At 43.3% G+C, this 19,564-nt stretch overlaps 1 protein-coding gene across 1 annotated transcript in view; it reads left to right on the top strand.

The window, feature by feature from the left end:
* Positions 1-19,564, top strand: part of CLNK (cytokine dependent hematopoietic cell linker) — a 163,061-nt gene that overhangs the window by 60,253 nt on the left and 83,244 nt on the right. The window contains exons 5-7 of the mRNA XM_040237336.1: positions 778-806; positions 12,395-12,432; positions 17,538-17,679. Of these exons, the coding sequence (XP_040093270.1) occupies positions 778-806; positions 12,395-12,432; positions 17,538-17,679 (209 nt within the window). The remainder of the gene's footprint in view (positions 1-777; positions 807-12,394; positions 12,433-17,537; positions 17,680-19,564) is intronic.

The following is a 19,564-nucleotide window of genomic DNA, read 5'->3' as shown; positions in this document are numbered from 1 at the left end:
ACTTGATGGAGTCTCTCCAAGGAAATACTCAGCGATCGGATTCAAAATGCAATCAGCAGTCCACAAAGCAACATGATTTACAGTTGCAAAAGGGGGCAAGAACCTAATTTCCCCCTCCAGAAATCACACATCAGATAAATAGCGTGTTTTTGAGTAACAGTTAAAGATCTACAATGCAGTGGCTTTACAATGCCATGTTAGTTTCTTCTGAACAATGAAGGCAATCAGCTGTATGTATACATATATCCCCTCCCTCTTGGTCCCCCCATCCCACTTCCCACATCCGTCTCCTCTAGGTCACCATGAAGCACTGAGTTTGAGCTTCCTGTGCTTTATAGCAGGGTCAATATACTTTACCTATGGTAGTGTATATATGTCAGTCCTAATCTCCCAATTCATCCCTCCCTCCCCTTCCTCCAGCACGGGTTCACACGTCTGTTCTCTATATCTGCAGGAGCCTACATATTCTTTCATATTATTTTTAGGCATCTATATATCAAAATGGATGCAGACATCCTCATACATACATGAGCACATATGCCTGAGCCTCGCCGAAATATTACCTGTGGTGCTGACCATTTTTTTTTCTAGATGCACTTCTCTATTTTTCTAAATTCTCTGTAATGAGATGTTCCTTTGGGTCTAGAACAGCACAAGCACAAAGGAAGTGCTCTATAACTTGATCTGTGACCTGCCTTCGGTGACTACCTGCTCCTCTGGGGAGGACAATGAACTGAATGCAGCAGACACTTACCTTGGTTCTCTTTTCTGTCCTAGGTCATGGCCCGGAATCGACAGTGCCACAGGTAAGTCAGGGCCCCCAGGCACCGAAGCAGTGGGAATGTCAGCAGGAGTCTGTTATTCCTCCTTCCATCCTTCTCCATTTTTCCTTGGATAAAGCTATTGGCCTGTTTAAGGCGACGTTAGTGACTTAGAGTCTTTCCCTCTGGTTGCTCCCAGCCTGGAAGTCTATGATGTCCATCGCTTTGGAGGCTGCCAGATGAGGTGGAGATCCTGGCTCTCCATTTATTAGCTGTGTAGCCTTGGATGAAGCACAGATCCCTGTGGGCCCCAGTTTCCTCATCTGCAAAATGGGTAGAACTCTGCCAGAGTGCCAGTATTTGTGGCCACTCATTAGTGTTTGTTCAACTAGACTGTACATAATGGGCTCCTAAAACACGAGTTGGGCAAATGAATGAGTCAGAAACCACTTTTTGTGCTTCTCCTACATCTCTTTTAAAAGGGCCTAGTTCCTGTTAGTAGACAGTTAGGACCCTGTTAAAGTTTGAATAAAGTATTATATATATTTATTCATCTTAGAGTATTGTTATATCAAGGAAGGTCCCATAAAATTTCCTAGAAAACTAGTGGCTAGAAATGATGACTGAAACAAGACTTTGAAAAAAAGAGAGAAATCGGGAATTCCCTGGCTTTCCAGTGGTTAGGACTGCGAGCCTCCACTGCCAAGGGCCTGGGTTTCATTTCTGGTCAGGGAACGAAGATTCCACAAGGCATGGCCAAAAAAAGAAAAGAAAGGAAATGAGAAATTGACCAGAGGGAGTGTGCAAAGAAGCAACAGAGGCTTTGGGAGTGATGTCATCACAAATGAATTCACAGGATTCATTGTATTATATTATATATAATGAATTATTCTTTATATTACTTATAATGTGTTATATTCATATAACATAAGTTGGAGAGTATAACCAGTACCTGATGTGCCCCGCACAGCAGCAAGAAGGAGGAAAAAGCAAAATCAACTTTCCAAGTATGAATATAAATAGGAAAAAAACGAGCACCCAGGTCTAATCCTTCTTACAAAAGCTTCTCAGTCAGGTCCTAAGAGAGGTTGCCCTGACTCAGCCACTCAGTCATGTCCAACTCTTTGCCACCCCATGGGCTGTAGCCCGCCAGGCTCTTCTGCCCATGGGATTCTGCAGGCAAGAACACTGGGGCGGGTGTCCATTTCTTTCTCCAGTTCTCTCAAGGCTGTTGTTCCTAAATCATACTAAGTCTCTGTTGTCAAGCATATTCTCCCCACATGCTTGCCACCTCTCAACACCTTCTACCATCCACTTAGAGTTTGGGGAGCAGCGGCGGAGGGGCTGTAGAAAATTCTATAGGGGATGGTGCCTCAAATGAGGTTGCTAATCTGATTCGGTGGCCGGCAAATGTTAAGTGTGACCTATATTCTCTCCCTTGGGACTTGTTCTCCACCTGCCTTAAGGGAGAGGAAAACTGACAAACAGATTCCGTTTCAATAACAGCATTCTAGAGACACAAGCAAGGAAACACAGAAACAAATCAACCCCGCCTCCAAAGCTGATAGAGATGAAGCTGCCCAGACTTGCCCAGAGCACTTGAATCTATACCTTAACAAAAATACTTAGTGAACCAGACCACCCCAGCCTCTGCAAGCTTACACACTAGGGCCTGTCTACTGAACTAGAATAAAGCTGATGTAATTAAAGACGGATGTGGTGATTTATATAAAAGTTTATCACATGATATTTATAACATTCCCGGGTACTTTAAAGGTGCTTGCAATTTTGTATCATGCGACTCATTGAAAATATGGTAAAAATACAGTTGAAATTAAAAGAATGTCTATATGAAAGAATACTATATAGACATTAAAAATGATAATCTTGAAGCATAGTCACTGAGGGGTATATTATAGCAAGATATTGTATGAAATGGCAGGCAAGAAAACACACACACACATTGTGATCACATACACATAATTTATATCCTGTCCGTATATGTGTGCCTGTACGTGTGTTATTGATTTTGCTTTACTTAAACATTTATAGTGGCTATCTCTCAGTTGGGAAAGAATCTGCCTGCCATGCAGGAGACCCCGGTTTGATCCCTGGGTCAGGAAGATCCCCTGGAGAAGGAAATTGCAACCCACTCCAGTGTTCTTGCCTGGAAAATCTCATGAACAGAGGAGCCTGGCAGGCTACAGTCCATGGGGTCACAATGGGGTCACACAACTTAGCGACTAAACCACTATATCTTGGTATGGGAATATTATTGTGACTTTACTTCTCTTTTTTGCTCATCTGTATCTTATGATTTTCCTACAGCAGCACATTTTTTATGCTCAAAACAACCTATCAAAAACAAAATTCTTTAGGCCTAGGAGAAGACAGACACATATCCAAACTTGGACAACCTGTCAATACCAACATCTTTTGTGATACATAGAAAACAGTGTCAAGTTTTTCCACAAAATAAACTCAGGAGATTGTCTCCTTTCACTGAATAAAGATTGATATTGGAGAGGACAGCCCATTTAGAAAGTGTGTCCTTCCATCTTAAGTCACCATACACAATAAAAATTCTGATAAAGATGTTTGTTGGTTGACTCAATTAAACAGACAACAAATTTCATTTTTACAGGAATACTTGTTTTGTTTTGTTTCCTAAGGAAAATCAATCTTAAAGTTTTTTTTTTTTTTTTTTTTTTTTTACGCTCATTTCTAAAAGAAAAAATAATACAAATTTTAAGACTTGGCAGGGGGAAATGATAGGTAAGGAACATGTGAGCATCCACTGCCACCTGCTGGCCATTTCTAGGTAGTGCAATATCTGTATTAATATAGCAGAGGCTCCTTCTCCCCCCAAAATGCTGGGGAAGCTGGTGAACAGAAACAAATTGAAACGTTAACAATCAAATTGCAGGAAAAAGCTCTCCACCCAGTTTTCATAAACACAAGCCAGGATTCCAATCATCCAAGGCTGACAAGCCCACGGATCTACAATTGCCTTTAAAATCCAGTATGTATCAGAATCTCAGCAGCGAAAAATGCTTATCACAAGCTCATGCCAGGGTTTGTTCTTTGGCAGAGATATAGTGAGGCGAGAAGGATAATTCTAATTCAGGTAGTGCTAGGATAGTCTTTTGAGAATCACTGGCTGAAGAAAAAAATATAGACAGGTGGATGGAAACTTATCAAGTCTGCCTCCACCAAGAGGCAGCTGCCTGTTTAACTATCACCATTCATTCATCCATTTATCCGTTCATTCAACCAACTGAGGCAGTTTCTTAATATGTCAGATAGTCTAACTAGCTTTGACCACGAGTTTTTGTCTGTCTGTTCGTTGTAATTGATAATAATTTTACTTAATGCACTTATCAAAGCACATGTAACATCAGTACACTAAAGTACTCTTAAAAATACAAAATGCCATCACAATTCAATGAGGTATCTTGACCACAAGTTTTTGAAAAGGGAAATAAAAATGAAAGTTTCCCAGGAATTGGCTTGTCTGAGATTCTCATACCATACTTTACAGATGAGGAAACTAAGAACTAGAAAAGAGAAGTGAATTTCCAAGAGCTATCTGGTGAGAACCTTGAGCCTGTTCTCCCAACTCCCATAAATGTTTCCCATATAGCTATGTCTGCAAGTTTAGACTATTTGTGACTTGAAATTCACAGATCATAATCTTCAGATCAGGAGACTATGATTCAGTGAATAAAACTGAAATTCATTCACTGAAAACTGAAATCTAGCCAAAAGTGCTAGATGACTGAGCAGGTAGATAGATAGATAGATAATTAATAAATGGATAAATAGACAGAGATTTAATATGTATTAAATATATAACATACATAAAATTGTTGTTCAGTCGCTAAGATGTGTCCAGCTCTTTGCGACCCCATGGAAGGCAGCACACCAGTCTTCCCTGTCCTTCACTATCTCCCGAAGTTTGCTCAATTTCATTTCCGTTGAGTCAGAAGTGTTATCTATCCATCTCATCCTCATACATAAATTACCTATGTCTGTATATTCTATTTCTATTCTTTCCATGCCTGCTTCCCTCCTTTCTTCCTTCTTCCTTCTCCTCTTGACTATATAAGTCATACAGTCAAGATTTATTCAACATCATAAACCTTGACTCAGAGACTGAAAGTAACTCTAGGAAGTCCCTTCCTGCCTTTCCCTATAGCCATGGATGGATGCCGAACAGAAGAGGTTCTAAAGTTTGGGACCAGCCAGGGTGCAGAGTGTAAACGACCCCCATCTTCACAGACCGAGAAGAAGAACAGGCTGATGCCTTCCATCCCCAAATACCTTCAAGTTTTTAAAGGATAAAAATAGAGAAAGGCATCCTCATGTGGGAGAAAGAACCTGGGATATGAGTGTAGAATTCGAATATCAGTGAGTCCTGAGAATGAGAGAAAATGGAATGAAATTAACCTATCAGGTGGGGTGCCTAGTACGTGCCAGAGCTTTTATAAACTTGTCTAATTTAGCTGTAGGGTACACATTTTATTCTTTTCGATGCATGATTAGCTAAACAGGGCCCAAGCGAAACTAGGGAACTTGTGGAGATGCCAATAGACATAGACGCCAATAGCACAGAATTCAGCTTCATCACAGCACACGTGTTAAGTTGGGCCCCAAACAGTGTCAGCCTTGGTTTCTCAGTCACTGACCCCCAGAGCCTCTTGGTTAGAAGGGAGCTCTGCTCGAAGAATCCTTCTGAATAACTGACAGGTGCTTGTAAACAGTTGAATGCTGGAAAGGCACATATTTTGTCTGAAAATGGGCACTAATGAACAAATTTCAAATATAGATCTGAAGATCTAAAGATCTGGACTGAGTGAAAAAAGATTTGGCCTTGAAGTTGACCTTGAAAAGACATGAAATGCAGAACACAGCAATTCCTTAGGGGGGCACTGAGCCAGGGAGTTATTTATTTAAGCTTCTCAGCAGTTATTTGGGGTAGACACTCTTATTCCTGAGCTTCCCAGGTGGCGCTAGTGACAAAGAACCCTCCTACCAAAGCAAGAGATGTAAGAAACTCAGGTTCAACTTCTGTGTCAGGAGATCCCCTGGAGGAGGGCATGGCAACCCACTCCAGTATTCTTGCTATGGACAGAGGAGCCTGGAGGGCTACGGTCCATAGCGTCACAATGAGTCCAACACGACTGAATGACTAAGCACGTAGGTGCACACTCTTATTCCTACCAGGCTTATAAGCTTGCCTGAGGTCCCCTGGCCAAGATTTGAACCTAGAACTTCTCATTATGCTTCTGCGAAACACGGGCCCCTGACTTTGATCAGAGGCTCTACTGTGTTTGTTAATGGAGAATGCCACAGCTGAGAACAAAATTTAAGGCAGCAAGACACTTTTAAAATGAAATCGTGGAGCTTAGACATGGCAAATGTTTATTTTCTACGTAAGTCAAGTCCAGAGGTAAACAGTTCAAGGCTATTTGGCAGCTCTGTTCCTTGAAGTTCTCAGAAACCCTGCCCCCTCCTGCCTTGCTCACTCTCATCGTCTAAAATAGTGATGTCTGCAGGAGCGAGGAAGGGAAGGAAAAGAAGGAATGAACAGCACACAAAAATTGTCCTCAAGAAAGTCTCCTGGAGACTGTGAGTTGATTTTCCATCTCTTCCATTAACCAAGACTTGGCCCATGGCCAAGTGATGATAAGGACACGTAATAAGGACTTGCTCTAGGTGGCCACAGACCCTGCTACCCATGAGGGGTTCTAACGCGGAGAAGCAAGGGGAAATATGTGGGGGACAGTCTTGGCTCTGGGTACTTAGTGATGGGAAGTTGGGATTCACCAGCCTCTTGCTTTTACCAGATATTTATGAGTGAGTTCCAGTACTTGGGCCATTTGATGCGAACATCTGACTCACTGGAAAAGTCCCTGATGCTGGGAAAGATTGAGGACAGAGGGGAAGAGGGCACCAGAGGATGAGACGGCTGGATGGCATCATTGGCTTAACGGACATGATCTTGGGCAAACTTCGGGAGATGGTGAGGGACTGGGAGGCCTGGCCGGCTGCAGTCCACGGCGTAGCCAAGAGTCGGACATGACTGGGCAACAACCCTCACCCTCACCATACCTCTCTCCCCTGTGTCTCTCTCTCTGAAATCTTGTGACTGAAATGAAAGCAGAAGCTCATTTTGCTTGGGGAACCCATCTGCTTTGGGAATACAGTCATCTGAAGGGCCTGTGAACTGACTCCTCTTCGTAGAGAAACACAAAGTTCGAGGACTCTGCGTTTACCTACTTTGACTCCTCTTCTCACACCAGAGAAGCATACTCTCTTCCCGGGACCAGTCCAGGATTTCCTTCTCCAGTGACCACCTCCCGGTAGCAGCACTCAGATGCCCGGACAGCCACCCCATCCCTGGAAAGGGGTCGTAGACCAGGCAGCAAGCTTGCACCTCCAGGAGCTTAAGTTCATGGACCTGTTTATTAGTGAAAATTGTCTGAGTCTTTCTGAAGTGTTAGTCGCTCAGTCGTGTCTGACCCTTTGCAACCCTGTATACTGTGTAGCCTGCCAGATTTCTCTGTGCATGGAATTCTCCAGGCAAGAATACTCTAGAGTGGGTTGCCATTCCCTTCTCCAGGGGATTTTCCAACCCAGGGATCAAACCCGCATCTCCTGCATTGGCAGGTGGGTTCTTTACCTCTGAGCCACCTGGGATGGCCCACCTTCCACGGCATGAGAGTTGGAGTATCTATGTCAGTAATTCCCAGACTTCTGAGGCCAGAGTAAATACCACCGTGGAAGCTTATGTAAAAAGCAGTTGGCCTGCTCATGGACCCAAGTTTGCTTTCTTCTGTTTTATAAAGCAACCAAGATGTGACTGGTCAGGGGGCCAAAACTTGGTGGGTATATTGGACATTCTTGCCACACTTCTGTAGTCACGAGGTGTCCACGTTCAAGACCAAAGTCTGGGGCAATTGCCCCTGCCAATAAGGAAATCCCCCTGAGTTTACATGGCACATATTCATCTTCACTTCCCTCTTAAAAATAACTTTTAGGGAAATGTTGTCTTTTGTAAAAAAAAAAAAAAAAGATGTCTCCTTGAGGGGCACACAGAAGACACAGAAGTCAGTCAGTTCTCTGTGGCCGTGAGGTGCCAGTGGGTGATGGTGACATGGCATCACCATCACTCTTTCAGGAAAGCTACTGAGCCTTCCTCATCTTTCTAGAAAACAGCTTGCTCTCTCTCTGAGAAGCCAACCTACCTGTCAGTCCCAGGGAGACTCAAAGACCTGGAAGAATTGGGAGGAAGCCACTAGGGTGAGGATCTGGGTCCAGCAAGAGAGAGTGCCAAAGTCAAGTTCGCTCAGCAAGGGAGAGGATCAAGTTCATCTTGGAGTTCCATCACTGGCTCCATGTCCTGGGTGTTTCTGCAGCAGGCTGGTCATTTATTGTCACTTCCCATACACAGAGTTAAGGAGCAATCAGAGCCTGCGGTCTCACCACTGCCTCAGAGGAGGCAAGCACCATTGTCTGTAACTGTGTAATATATTCGTCAGCTTGCTTTGTTCCTACACGCTATGGAGAAGTTGAGCAGGGTATATTAATCAGGGAGGACCAACATCTATAATGCATAAACTTCAGAGCTTAGTAGTTCTGTTTCCCTGGTGGCTCAGACAGGAAAGCGCCTGCCTACAATGCAGGAGACCCGGGTTCAACCCCTGGGTTGGGAAGATCTCCTGGAGAAGGAAATGGCAACCCACTCCAGTATTCTTGCCTAGAAAATCCCATGGATGGAGGAGCCTGGTAGGCTACAGTCCATGGGGTTGCAAAGAGTTGGACAAGACTGAGCAACTTCACTTTCACTTAGTAGTTTAATAAAATAAAGGTTTATTTCTTGCTCACATCACAATCCAATGGAAATTGAAGGGAATGGCAACCCACTCCAGTATTCTTGCCTAGAAAATCCCACGGACTGAGGGGCCTGGCGGGCTACAGTCCATGGGGTCACAAAGAGTCAGACATGACTGAGTAACTAACACTCATACTTCTTCCAAACACTCATTCAGGATTCACTCTGCTTTTTCCCAGTGGCTTGCATTATCCCCGAGGGCCTTGGGGTCCTCCTTCTCTGGTCAGCCACTGGGGCAAGAGTGAGAGATGGAAGGTCAAGTGGGATGTCCTGGAGTGGGATCTCCCACACCCACTGTGTCCCAGCGGCCATGGCACCAAGCCAAGGCCACCCAGTGGAAGAAACACCAGGAACTGTGCACCCGAGCAAATGGGGTTTGATGAGCACACAGCATTCTCACCGCCGTGCTGGCTGCTGAAGGAGTTAGGACCACGGCTGGAGGATGCTCCTAATTTTCACCTGCTGTTGATAGTCAGGGATGGTCTCCCAGGGCAGATGACATTTAAAATACAGTATGATGGATGATGCTTTCGAACTGCGGTGCTGGAGAAGACTCTTGAGTGTCCCTTGGACTGCAAGGAGATCAAACCCATCAATCCTAAAGGAACTCAACCTTGAATATTCACTGGAAGGACTGATGCTGAAGTTGAAGCTCCAATACTATGGCCAGCTGGTGTGGAGCTGACGCATCGGAAAAGACCCTGATGCTGGGAAAGACTGAGGGCAGGAGGAGAAGGGGGTGAAAGAGGATGAGATGATTAGATAGCATCACTGACTCAATGGACATGAATTTGAGCAAATTCCAGGAGATGGTGAATGATAGGGAAGCCTGGTGTGCTGCAGTCCATGGGGTCGAAAAGAGTTGGCCACGACTAAACAGCAATAACAAAACAATAGTGATGGATGAGAAGGATCCAGGCCTGGGCAGAGCTGAGACGAGAACATTCTGGACTGGCGGACAGCGCATGCAATGTCTCGGAGGCAGAGGAGCTTAGCATACAGCATGGACTTGAGAAGAGGCTGATGTGTCTGGAGTTCAGAGGAGGAAGAAACTGGAAAGAGATGAGACCAGAGACGGGGCAGGAGCTGGGCTGTGCTGGGCTGTGCTGGCCTCCGGGAGCCACAGCAGGCAATCTGGATTCTGTTTCATGGGCCATGAGTGACGGGAGCTGATTTACAGGTTCAAAACTGTGCTTTTAAAATTATATTTCCAAAACTCTGCTTTGTTCATAACACAGGAGGTACTGAGGGTCACAGAGATAAAAGACAATCCACTCCCTTCCCTACAGGAGGACAGCATGTGTATACAACAAAGAAGCAATCAGATGCTGCCTCTTTATTTAAGTGTCGTGGTGAGTGAGACAGAAAACAACAGCTCTAACGATTTAGGGAGATTAAAGTAACCTGGAGGGGTCAGAAACGGAAGCCCCAGGAGAATCTCAAAGGACACTGAGCATATTGGAAAACAAAACAGAAGAGGCAGGGACTCCAGGTGGAGTCAACACAAGCAAGGACTCAGAAGGGGCGTGTACCGTACGTGGGGAATCCAAGAGGGGCTCAGACTGCCACGCTGCTGAAAGAAGAGACTTCTCAGCTCTCCATGAAGACGTGGTTACAATGACTACGCCTAAGGAGGCCAGTCTCCTAAAATGAAATGATACTGAACCTGGACTTAGTGGCATTGCTGTCCTGGATCATGAAGATCGGAGAAATTCCCCAGTAATTCTATGCTCATTTGCTCCTGCCAGACTGGCTGGTGTAACAGGCGACTTTATTCACTTAATTCATGAGAGAGTGTGTGTGTGTGTTAGTCACTCAGTTGTGTCCAACTCTCTGACCCCACTGACCACAGTCCTCCAGGCTCCTCTGTCCATGGGATTCTCCAGGCAAGAATACTGGAGTGGGTTGCCATTTCCTTCTCCTCATGAGAGAGTACAACTTGCTAAAGGGCTGAAAAAGCTGTGGGTTTCTCTGCCAGGGATCTCAGTAGTGGGTGTAACTGTAGTGGGACAGGAAGATGGTATTAGTGCCTCGGGGGGTGGTCACTGCTGCTCCCACCACCAGGATGGACAGTGGGCAGTGCAGACAGGATTCCACTCCTCCTGGCTCACTGTCTCAAGGAGATTTGCTTTGGCTACTTGACACTTGCCCCATGCTTGAGTCCTAGGCAAATTCCAGAGAACTGCGTTTCCACTGAGCCAAAGTTTCATGAATTTACACATTATACCTTACAAAAGACTTGGGCATGCTGACCCAAATTCACGACTATTAATTTTGAATTTCAGTATGGGAAGAGAGGCTTCCCAGGTGGCACTAGGGGTAAAGAACCCGCCTGCCAATGCAGGAAACGTAAGGGCCGCCAGTTCGATCTCTGGGTCAGGAAGATCCCCTGGAGGAGGGCATGGCAACCCACTCCAGTATTCTCATCTGGGGAATCCCATGGATGGAGGAGCCTGGCGGGCTAGAGTCCACAGCGTCGCAAACAGTCGTACACAACTGAAGCAAGTTAGCACACCTACACGTGGGAAGAGAATTTAGGGTGAATGGACAAAAGTTAAAGAACATGATGAAACCAGACCAAAAGGGAGCAATACATATCATACCATAGTCCTCTACACTATTTGGACACAGGCCAGAAATCTGTCCGCTCTTTTCCAGGACTGATGCTTTTCCTTCACTCAAAGCAAACGAAAAGCTAAGCTGTGTGCAGCTTCCAATCCTGAGACCTGCTAGAAGCTTCTCACATATGTGCTAATAAAGGGAACATGATAAGAGCATTTTCTGCCTACGGTGTTCCTAAATTCAGACTAACAGCATGAACCCATACTGTAATTTAGGAAAATTAAGTCTATGAGGAAGCAAAAAGACCTGTAGGCCATGTGAGCAATTCTTTGGTGGTTTTGCATAATCTGAGGATGAAATGTGAAACATTTACCCTGACTGCACTAGATAACCTTTGGGCAATCTTTCATTGATCAAGTTCAAAAGAAGCAGTTGAGTGTTGAAGCACCCCTGGCTGAGCAATATTTATTCCGCAAATGCCTATCAAGAACTCACATGGTCCATTTGGGCCCTGCACCTGAAGCCAGGGAGAGATGAGTAAGTAGCTACGGTCCCTAAACTCAAACTCGAAGGGGACGACAGAGGATGAGATGGTTGGATGGTATCACCGACTCAATGGACATGAGTTTGGGTAAACTCCAGGAGTTGGTGATGGACAGGGAGGCCTGGCAGGCTGCAGTTGATGGGGTCACAGAGTCAGACACAACTGAGTGACTGAACTGAACAGAAGCTCAAACCATGTAGTCTGTTCAAGAAAACAATGTCTGGATAGATAACAGTGTGTGGATAGATTAGGCAAATGCAACATGTGTGTCAGAGGGGGAGCGGACAGCACCCCAGGTCCTTGGCTGAGATGCTGCTGAGTCATCACTTGGGTGCAACTAATTTTGGGGCGGAGTTCCTTCTAACTTTGCTTCTCTTTCAGTGGGAAGGCTGACCTGCTGTAGAAAAAAACCAGCCTTCTGAGTTGGGATTTGATTTTCTTTCCTCCTTTTCCAATTGCCCCTGTTAGGCAAGAGCAGCTGATAGAGCGAGAAGCATGAAAATGTGCACTTCATTTTGAGCAATTACAGTCAAGAACAATTAAGTGAAATGAGGACAAGATTTTGGGAGAAAAACAAGGGCCCAGTCTTTCCAATGTTTTGCAATAACATTTTGTTGTTTCTGTTGGCAGGACAGTACCAGACTATTAACGAGCCTCTTCTTGATAGTGTAAGTCAGCAGCTTTCTTTACCTATTTTGTCAGTCTTTGATATTTACAAAGTAAGTGGCTTTTTTCTATGTACTTGGTGAATTGTAAAACATTAAACTTTTCCAAATGGCATGATTTCCTGGCAGAGAAAAGTGCATTTCAAGTCTTGGGTAGAACACAGTATTTCTACAATGCATGTAAGTCAAATCATTGTGCTGTATGCCTGAAACTTACACGGTGATGTATGTCAATTATTTCTTGGTAAAGCTGGATAAATAAATAAATATATTGAGGCATTAATACAGAAAAAGACAAAGAAAAACATATTTCAATTCCTCAGCTATAAAATGGAGATAAAAATAAACTCATAATGGTCATTGTGAAGACGAATTAAAGTGAAAATAGCAACATATGATGCTGGCAAGTGTGTGGTGAGAAAAGCACTTCCCAACACTCACAGTGAAATTTTAAATAACAAGAAATTCTTTGGAAAGCAACTTTATAAGATTAACAAATATAAAAATATGTATTTTCTTCAATCCCATGATTCTATGGGACAAATTAAAGAATTAACCTAAAATTTGGATGAATAAATAAACACTCATTTATGTTTTATAATATATTTTAAATGGTAACAGACTGGAATCATGTTATATATTCAATAATAGAAAAATCATTGAATGTATTATGATATATTCACATTGTTCTGTGGTTCAGCCACTCAGTCGTGTCCAACTCTTTGTGACCTTATGGACTGCAGCACGCCAGGCCTCCCTGTCCTTCACCACCTCTCGGAGTTTGCTCAGACCCATGTCCATTGAGTCGGTGATGCCATCCAGCTATCTCATCCTCTGTTGTTCCCTTCTCCTCCTGCCTTCAATCTTTTCCAGCATCAGAGTCTTTTCCAATGAGTTGGATCTTCACATCAGGTGGCCAAAGTATTGGAGCTTCAGCTTCAGCATCAGTCCCTCCCATGAGTATTCCCGACTGATCTCCTTTAGGATGGACTGGTTGGGTCTCCATGCAGTCCCAGGGACTCTCAGGAGTCTTCTCCAAACACCACAGTTCAAAAGCATCAATTCTTCAGCGCTCAGCCTTCTTCATGGTCCATCTGTCAACTCCACACATGCTGCTGGAAAAACCAGAGCTTTGACCAGACAGACCTTTGTCAGCAAAGTGATGTCTCTGCTTTTTAACATGCTGTCTAGGTTTGTCATAGCTTTTCTTCCAAGGAGCAAGCGTCCTTTAATTTCTTGGCAGCAGTCACCATCCACATTGATTTTGGAGCCCAACAGTATGAAATCTGACACTTTCCATTTTTTCCCATCTATTTGCCATGAAGTAAAGGGACTGGATGCCATGATCTTTGTTTTTTGAATGTTGAGTTTTAGCCATCTTCTATTAATAATATTTACAAAGAATTCTAATGACTAAAAGAAAAATTTAAATTTATAATGTGAAATCAGCTAGCTAATATTATAAATAATTTAATTATTAACAATTATGTGTACATAATTTAAATAGCTTTAACATATCTATAGATGATAAATGGAATAGATAGAAATGATAGAGATAGATGATAGATATATGAGATAGAATTTACCTGTAAAATCTTTGGTTCTTTACTTTTTGAAAGACTTCTTTAAGAATTAAATTAAAGCTATGGATTCTCACCCTAGGACACACACACACACATTCATGCATGCACAAACAATCAATCAATCCCAAAATATTTTATAAAGTGGAAGGCTTATACATACTGAGCTTTTAGTAAGAACCCCCAATATTAACAGTAGACAGATACTAAAAAGGTTTATGCTGTCTCGTGGAGAACACAGACTTACTAAATTGCATTCCACCTTTTATGTTGAATAATCAGAGTTGCCATGAGCCAAAATGAAGCCCAAAAAGTTTTCCAGATAGGGGCCTGGTGAGTCCCCACTGTGCTATTGCTTACTTGGAAACCAGACTCATCCTATAACTAGTCTTTACCTTTACCAAACTGCTTTGATAGAGTGATGATAGAAAAAGGCATGCACTTGGAGGCTTAGGACTAGTAAGCCCTATATAAATATATATTTATAATATATGTTCTGCATTATTCTTGTTCTCTAATATATATATAGAATATATATTATTAATATATATAACAATGAGAATAATACATATTAAATTATTAATACATATTATATAATAATATATAATGGTATTTTATATATAATAACAAGAATAATATATATTATATATATTAGATAATATACATATATAGAGAGAATATACATATTAAAGAATGAGAATAATGCAGACTTAGAATTTAAATTTAAACCTATATAATTCTAGTTTCCTACACTATAGTAAAATCACCTCAGAGATTTTTCTGCTTATACAATGAAATAAAGTACAGAAAGCACCTAGGACATATAAACTTCTTAACAAGTGTTAGAGAGGCTTTCAAGAGAGGTGAACAAAGCATGATGGGTCGGCTTCCTTTATCTCAGACTTTCTTTAATAGTAGCTGTTATCACAGTAGCAGTCATCATAATATTTACAGCTAGTATTTATTGAGTGCTGACCATCAGGCAATATGCTCAACATTTTACATATGTTGTCTCATTAAGACACTTCTGGTAGTCTGTTTATCACCTTACTCAAAGTCTAGTGTACTTTTACCACTTTTATTTCAGGCAGAAGAGCTCTTTCCAACATTTCTTGTAAGGCTGCTCTAGTGGTAATGAACTCCCTCAGGTGTGTTTGTCTGGGAGAGCCTTTATTTCTCCTTTATATCTGAAAGGTAACTTTGCTGGGTAGAGTATTCTTCACTGACATCTTTTATCTTTCAGTATTTTTGACTATTCCCTGGTAGCTCAGTGATAAAGAATCCTGTAATGCAGGAGATGTGGATTCGATCCCTGGGTTGGGAACATCCCCTGGCAAACGGAATGGCTACCCAGCCACTCCAGTATTCTTGCCTGTAGAGTTCCATGGACAGAGGAGCTTGGTGGGCTATAGTCCATGGGGTCTCATGGAGTCAGACATGACTTAGTGATTAAACAGCAAATTTTGAATATATCATTCCTCTCTCCCCTGGCCTGTAGAGGTTCTCTTAGATATCTGCTGATAGCCTAATAGGAGTACATTTGTAGGTGACTATCTTTTCCCTGACTGCTTTTAAAACCTTCATCGTTGACCTTTGACAGTTTTGATATAATGTATCTTGCAGAAGATCTTTTTGCATTATGATAATTAGGTGTTCTATGAGTTTCATGAACTTGTATATCCAGTTCCTTCCTCAGGTTTGGAAAGTTCTCAGCTATTATGTTTTTAAACAAATGCTCCCTTCTCCCTCTCTTCCCTTTCTGGCATATCCACTATTCTCATGTTGCTTCTTTCTAATGGAATCAGATAGTTCTCATAGAATTTTTTCATTGCTTTAAAATCTCACTTTCTTCTCCTCTTCTACCTGAGAATCATTCTTAGATTCCTTTCTTTGAGCTCACTGATTCTCTCTTCCATATGGTCTGCCCTATTTCCAATGCTTTCTAATACCTTCTTCAGCTCATGTACTGAGTTCTCAAGCTCCAGAATTTCTGTTTGGTTCTTTTATTTTAGAGTCTTAGTCTCTTTGGTAAGTATTGCTTCTGTTCACTGGTTTTACTCCTGAGCTCATTGAATTGCTTTCTGAGTTTTCTTGTAACTCTAAGTTTCTCCATGACAGCTCTTTTGACTTCTCCATCAATTGGATCATCGTCTGCTGTGACTTAAAGTTTGGTGTCTGGATAATTGTTATGTTCATGATGTGAGACTGTGTTACCATGGTTTTTCATGGTTCCTGATGAGCTGTTCCTCTACTAGTGCATTTGTGGTAGTAAACACCCCTCTTGTTTCCATAAAGCTTTGTTTACTTTGACTCTGAAAGATCCACACATTGGTAATTAGAAACCTTTCTTCTGATTTTCAGTACACACTGCTAAAGCACAAGGTTTTGTTTTGTTTTTTGTTTTCTTACCTCAGCTCCATTTGAGAATCGGCACTTTCCACCCTCCACTGCTTCTAGCAGAGTGGCCCCTGGTGCCCTGGTCATTTCTGCTTATGTCTCTGGGGTCACTGCGGACACCTTTCTAATACCAATGTCACCGCTGCCGTTGACATCTTTGTGTCCAGTGTTGCTTGGCACATTGGAACTGCCACCGTAGCAAGGGATGGGGAGCCAGGTGAGACTGCCAGGGGCAGGGGGTGACAGAGTCACAGGGGCGCCTGGAGGTTGCTGCCCAGTGCCCTGTGCTCATGGGCACCGCTGTAGCCATGACCTAGAGTCATGGCACCACCTCTGCTGCTGCCACCAGGCTTTCTGGGGCTCAGGGTTAGGGGCACTACTTCCACTCTTCCCCCAGTTCTACCCACTCTATATATTCCAATCTAGCCTTCTTCAGATGAACAAACACGTGGGGCTCTCTGGAGTCCCAGTGTCTTGGGCAGAGGAACCTTTGTTGAGTTCAGTTCAGTTCAGTCACTCAGTCATGCCCGACTCTTTGAGACCCCATGGACGGCAGCATGCCAGGCTTCCCTGTCCATCACTAACTCCCGGAGCTTGCTCAAACTCATGAGCATAGAGTCGGTGATGCCATCCAACCATCTCATCGTCTGTCATCCCCTTCTCCTGCCGCCATCAGTCTTTCCCAGCATCAGAATCTTGAAGGAGTCAGTTCTTCACATCAGATGGCCAAAGTATTGGAGTTTCAGCTTCAGCATCAGTCCTTCAATGAATATTCAGTATTGATTTCCTTTAGGATTGACTGGTTGGATCTCCTTGCAGTCCAAGGGACTCTCAAGAGTCTTCTCCAACACCACAGTTCAAAAGCATCAAGTCTTTGTTTAGTTATGGATGTCTTAATTGTTGTAGATTGAAGGGGAGAGACAAAAGGAGTGTCTCACCCCACCATGATGCTTTCCAAGGATATCATTACAATTCTGCCACCATGAGACATTAACTCCCCTAGACTCTAGACTCTTAAATCTTTAACTCACAGCCAAGGGAATCTCTATTACTCCCCTGGCCAGCACTGTAGCCTATAATCTTTGTCATTGTTGTACCTTCCATTGACTTACTGAAATGTCCCTTCCTTAGGAAAGGAATTGCATAGCAGTCCTGGCTGGAGCAAAAGGCCACACAGATGATGACTATGAAGACCCTGAACTTCACATGGGAGAAGACTGGCAATCAGTGAAAATCTTACCAGCCAGGCCTATTAAGGAATCTGAATATGCAGGTAATGTTTAGGGCCTGAAATCTGAAAATCACATGCCCATGCTGCAATACTGTAGAGTGACTAAAGATGCAGGTTCTGGATTAGCAACTCTAGGTTAAAATCCTGCTTCCACAGCTTATTACCTGTGTGACCTGGAGCAAGCACCTGAAAACCATTTTCTAAGACAGGGTTCAATATATCTGAAGATAGAGCTTACCCCACGTAGCCCAGATAGTTACATGGAAGATGCATGTTGAGTTCTCAGAGGAGGACTCAGTGCAGAGTCAGAGCTCTATGGCTATTTATTATTATCATGATGGCTTCCCTGGCGGCTCAGATGATAAAGAATCCACCTGCAATGTGGGAGACCTGGGTTCGATCCCTGGGTTGGGAAGGTCCCCTGGTGGACGGCATGGCAACCCACTCCGCTATTCTTGCCTAGAGAATCCCCATGATGATACCTTGAGTCTGAGAAACAACGGATGAACATGGCAGAAGACGGACAAGCAGAGAAGTGGGCAACATCCCTGTTGAGACAGAGTTGCAGAGAAGAGAGCAGAACAAAAGGGAAGACTTTTAATATGGCTGGTCTGTCTTGCTCATAGCCAGCATATAAGTAGCACAAGAGCATGGCAGCAAAGCCAGGCTTTGAAGAGAAAGAAAAGCTTATTACACACCATCTTTTCTTCTTTGTAACTGGGGCACCTTACACAGCTTCAACAAGGTCTCTGAACCTTAAATAAAGCAAAGTGTTGTGAGGGAAAAGAGGAAGCATTTGTGATTTGAGAGCCTGACTTACTGAAATGAATCAACAGAAGTCCCTTTGAGGACAATCACCTTGTAAATAATAATGATATCCCTTTGTTCATCCACTCAATATGCATTAATTAATATCTATTGTATGCCAGGCATCATGTTAGCATTGATCAAGAGATATAAAGGTAAGTATGATAGAATAAGTTATAACGCATATAACTATGTTAATTATATAGCTGTTGTTGTCATTCAATCACTCAGTCATGTCTCACTCTTAGCAATCCCGTGAACTATAGCCCACCAGGCTCCTCTGTCCATGGGATTCTCCAGGCAAGAATACTGGAGTGGGTTGCCATTTCCTTCTCCAGGGGATCTTCCTGGACCAGGGATCTAACCCATGTTTCCTGCGTTGGCAGGTGGATTCTTTACCACAAATCCACCAAGGAAGAACAAGTATATAGAAATATATGTTAAGTATAAAATATGTATGTTAAGTATGTAATGTGGGCTTCCCTGTAGCTCAGCTGGTAAAGAATCCACCTGCAAAGCAGGAGACCCCAGTACTATTCTTGGGTTGGGAAGATCCCATGGTGAAGGGATAGGCTACTCAATCCAGTATTCATGGGCTCAGATGGTAAAGAATCTGCCTGCAACGTGAGAGACCTGGGTTCAATCCCTGGGTTGGGAAGATCCCCTGGAGGAGGGCATAGCAACCCACTTCACTATTCTTGCCTGGAGAACCCCAATGGACAGAGGAGCCTGGCAGGGTCCTACAGTTCATGGGGTCGCAACAAGTCAGACATGACTGAGTGACTAAGCACATACCAGTGTGTAACATAGAAAAGAGATCCAGGGTGGTGTGCAGGTGGGTGAGGTCTAGGAAGATTTTTGAAGGGCATGACACAGTCCAAGCCTTGAAGGATGAGTAGAATTTCCCAGGTGGTTAAGAGGAAGAAGAAGGTTCGGGTCCAGACTTTGGCATTTATGTATATGGACCAAGAGAAGTGATTTCTCCTCTTTGAGCCTCAGTCTCTTCGTCTGTTAAGTGGACGTAGAATTACATGCTCATGCCTATATTGTGCGGAGAAGGCAATGGCAACTCACTCCAGTACTCTTGCCTGGGAAATCCCATGGATGCAGGAGCCTGGTA

The sequence above is a fragment of the Oryx dammah genome, unplaced genomic scaffold, assembly GCF_014754425.2.
Source record: "Oryx dammah isolate SB20612 unplaced genomic scaffold, SCBI_Odam_1.1 HiC_scaffold_3, whole genome shotgun sequence".
Lineage (NCBI taxonomy): Eukaryota > Metazoa > Chordata > Mammalia > Artiodactyla > Bovidae > Oryx > Oryx dammah.
The sequence above is the reverse complement of the archived record's forward strand: the minus strand, read 5'-3'. Positions and strand labels throughout refer to the sequence as shown.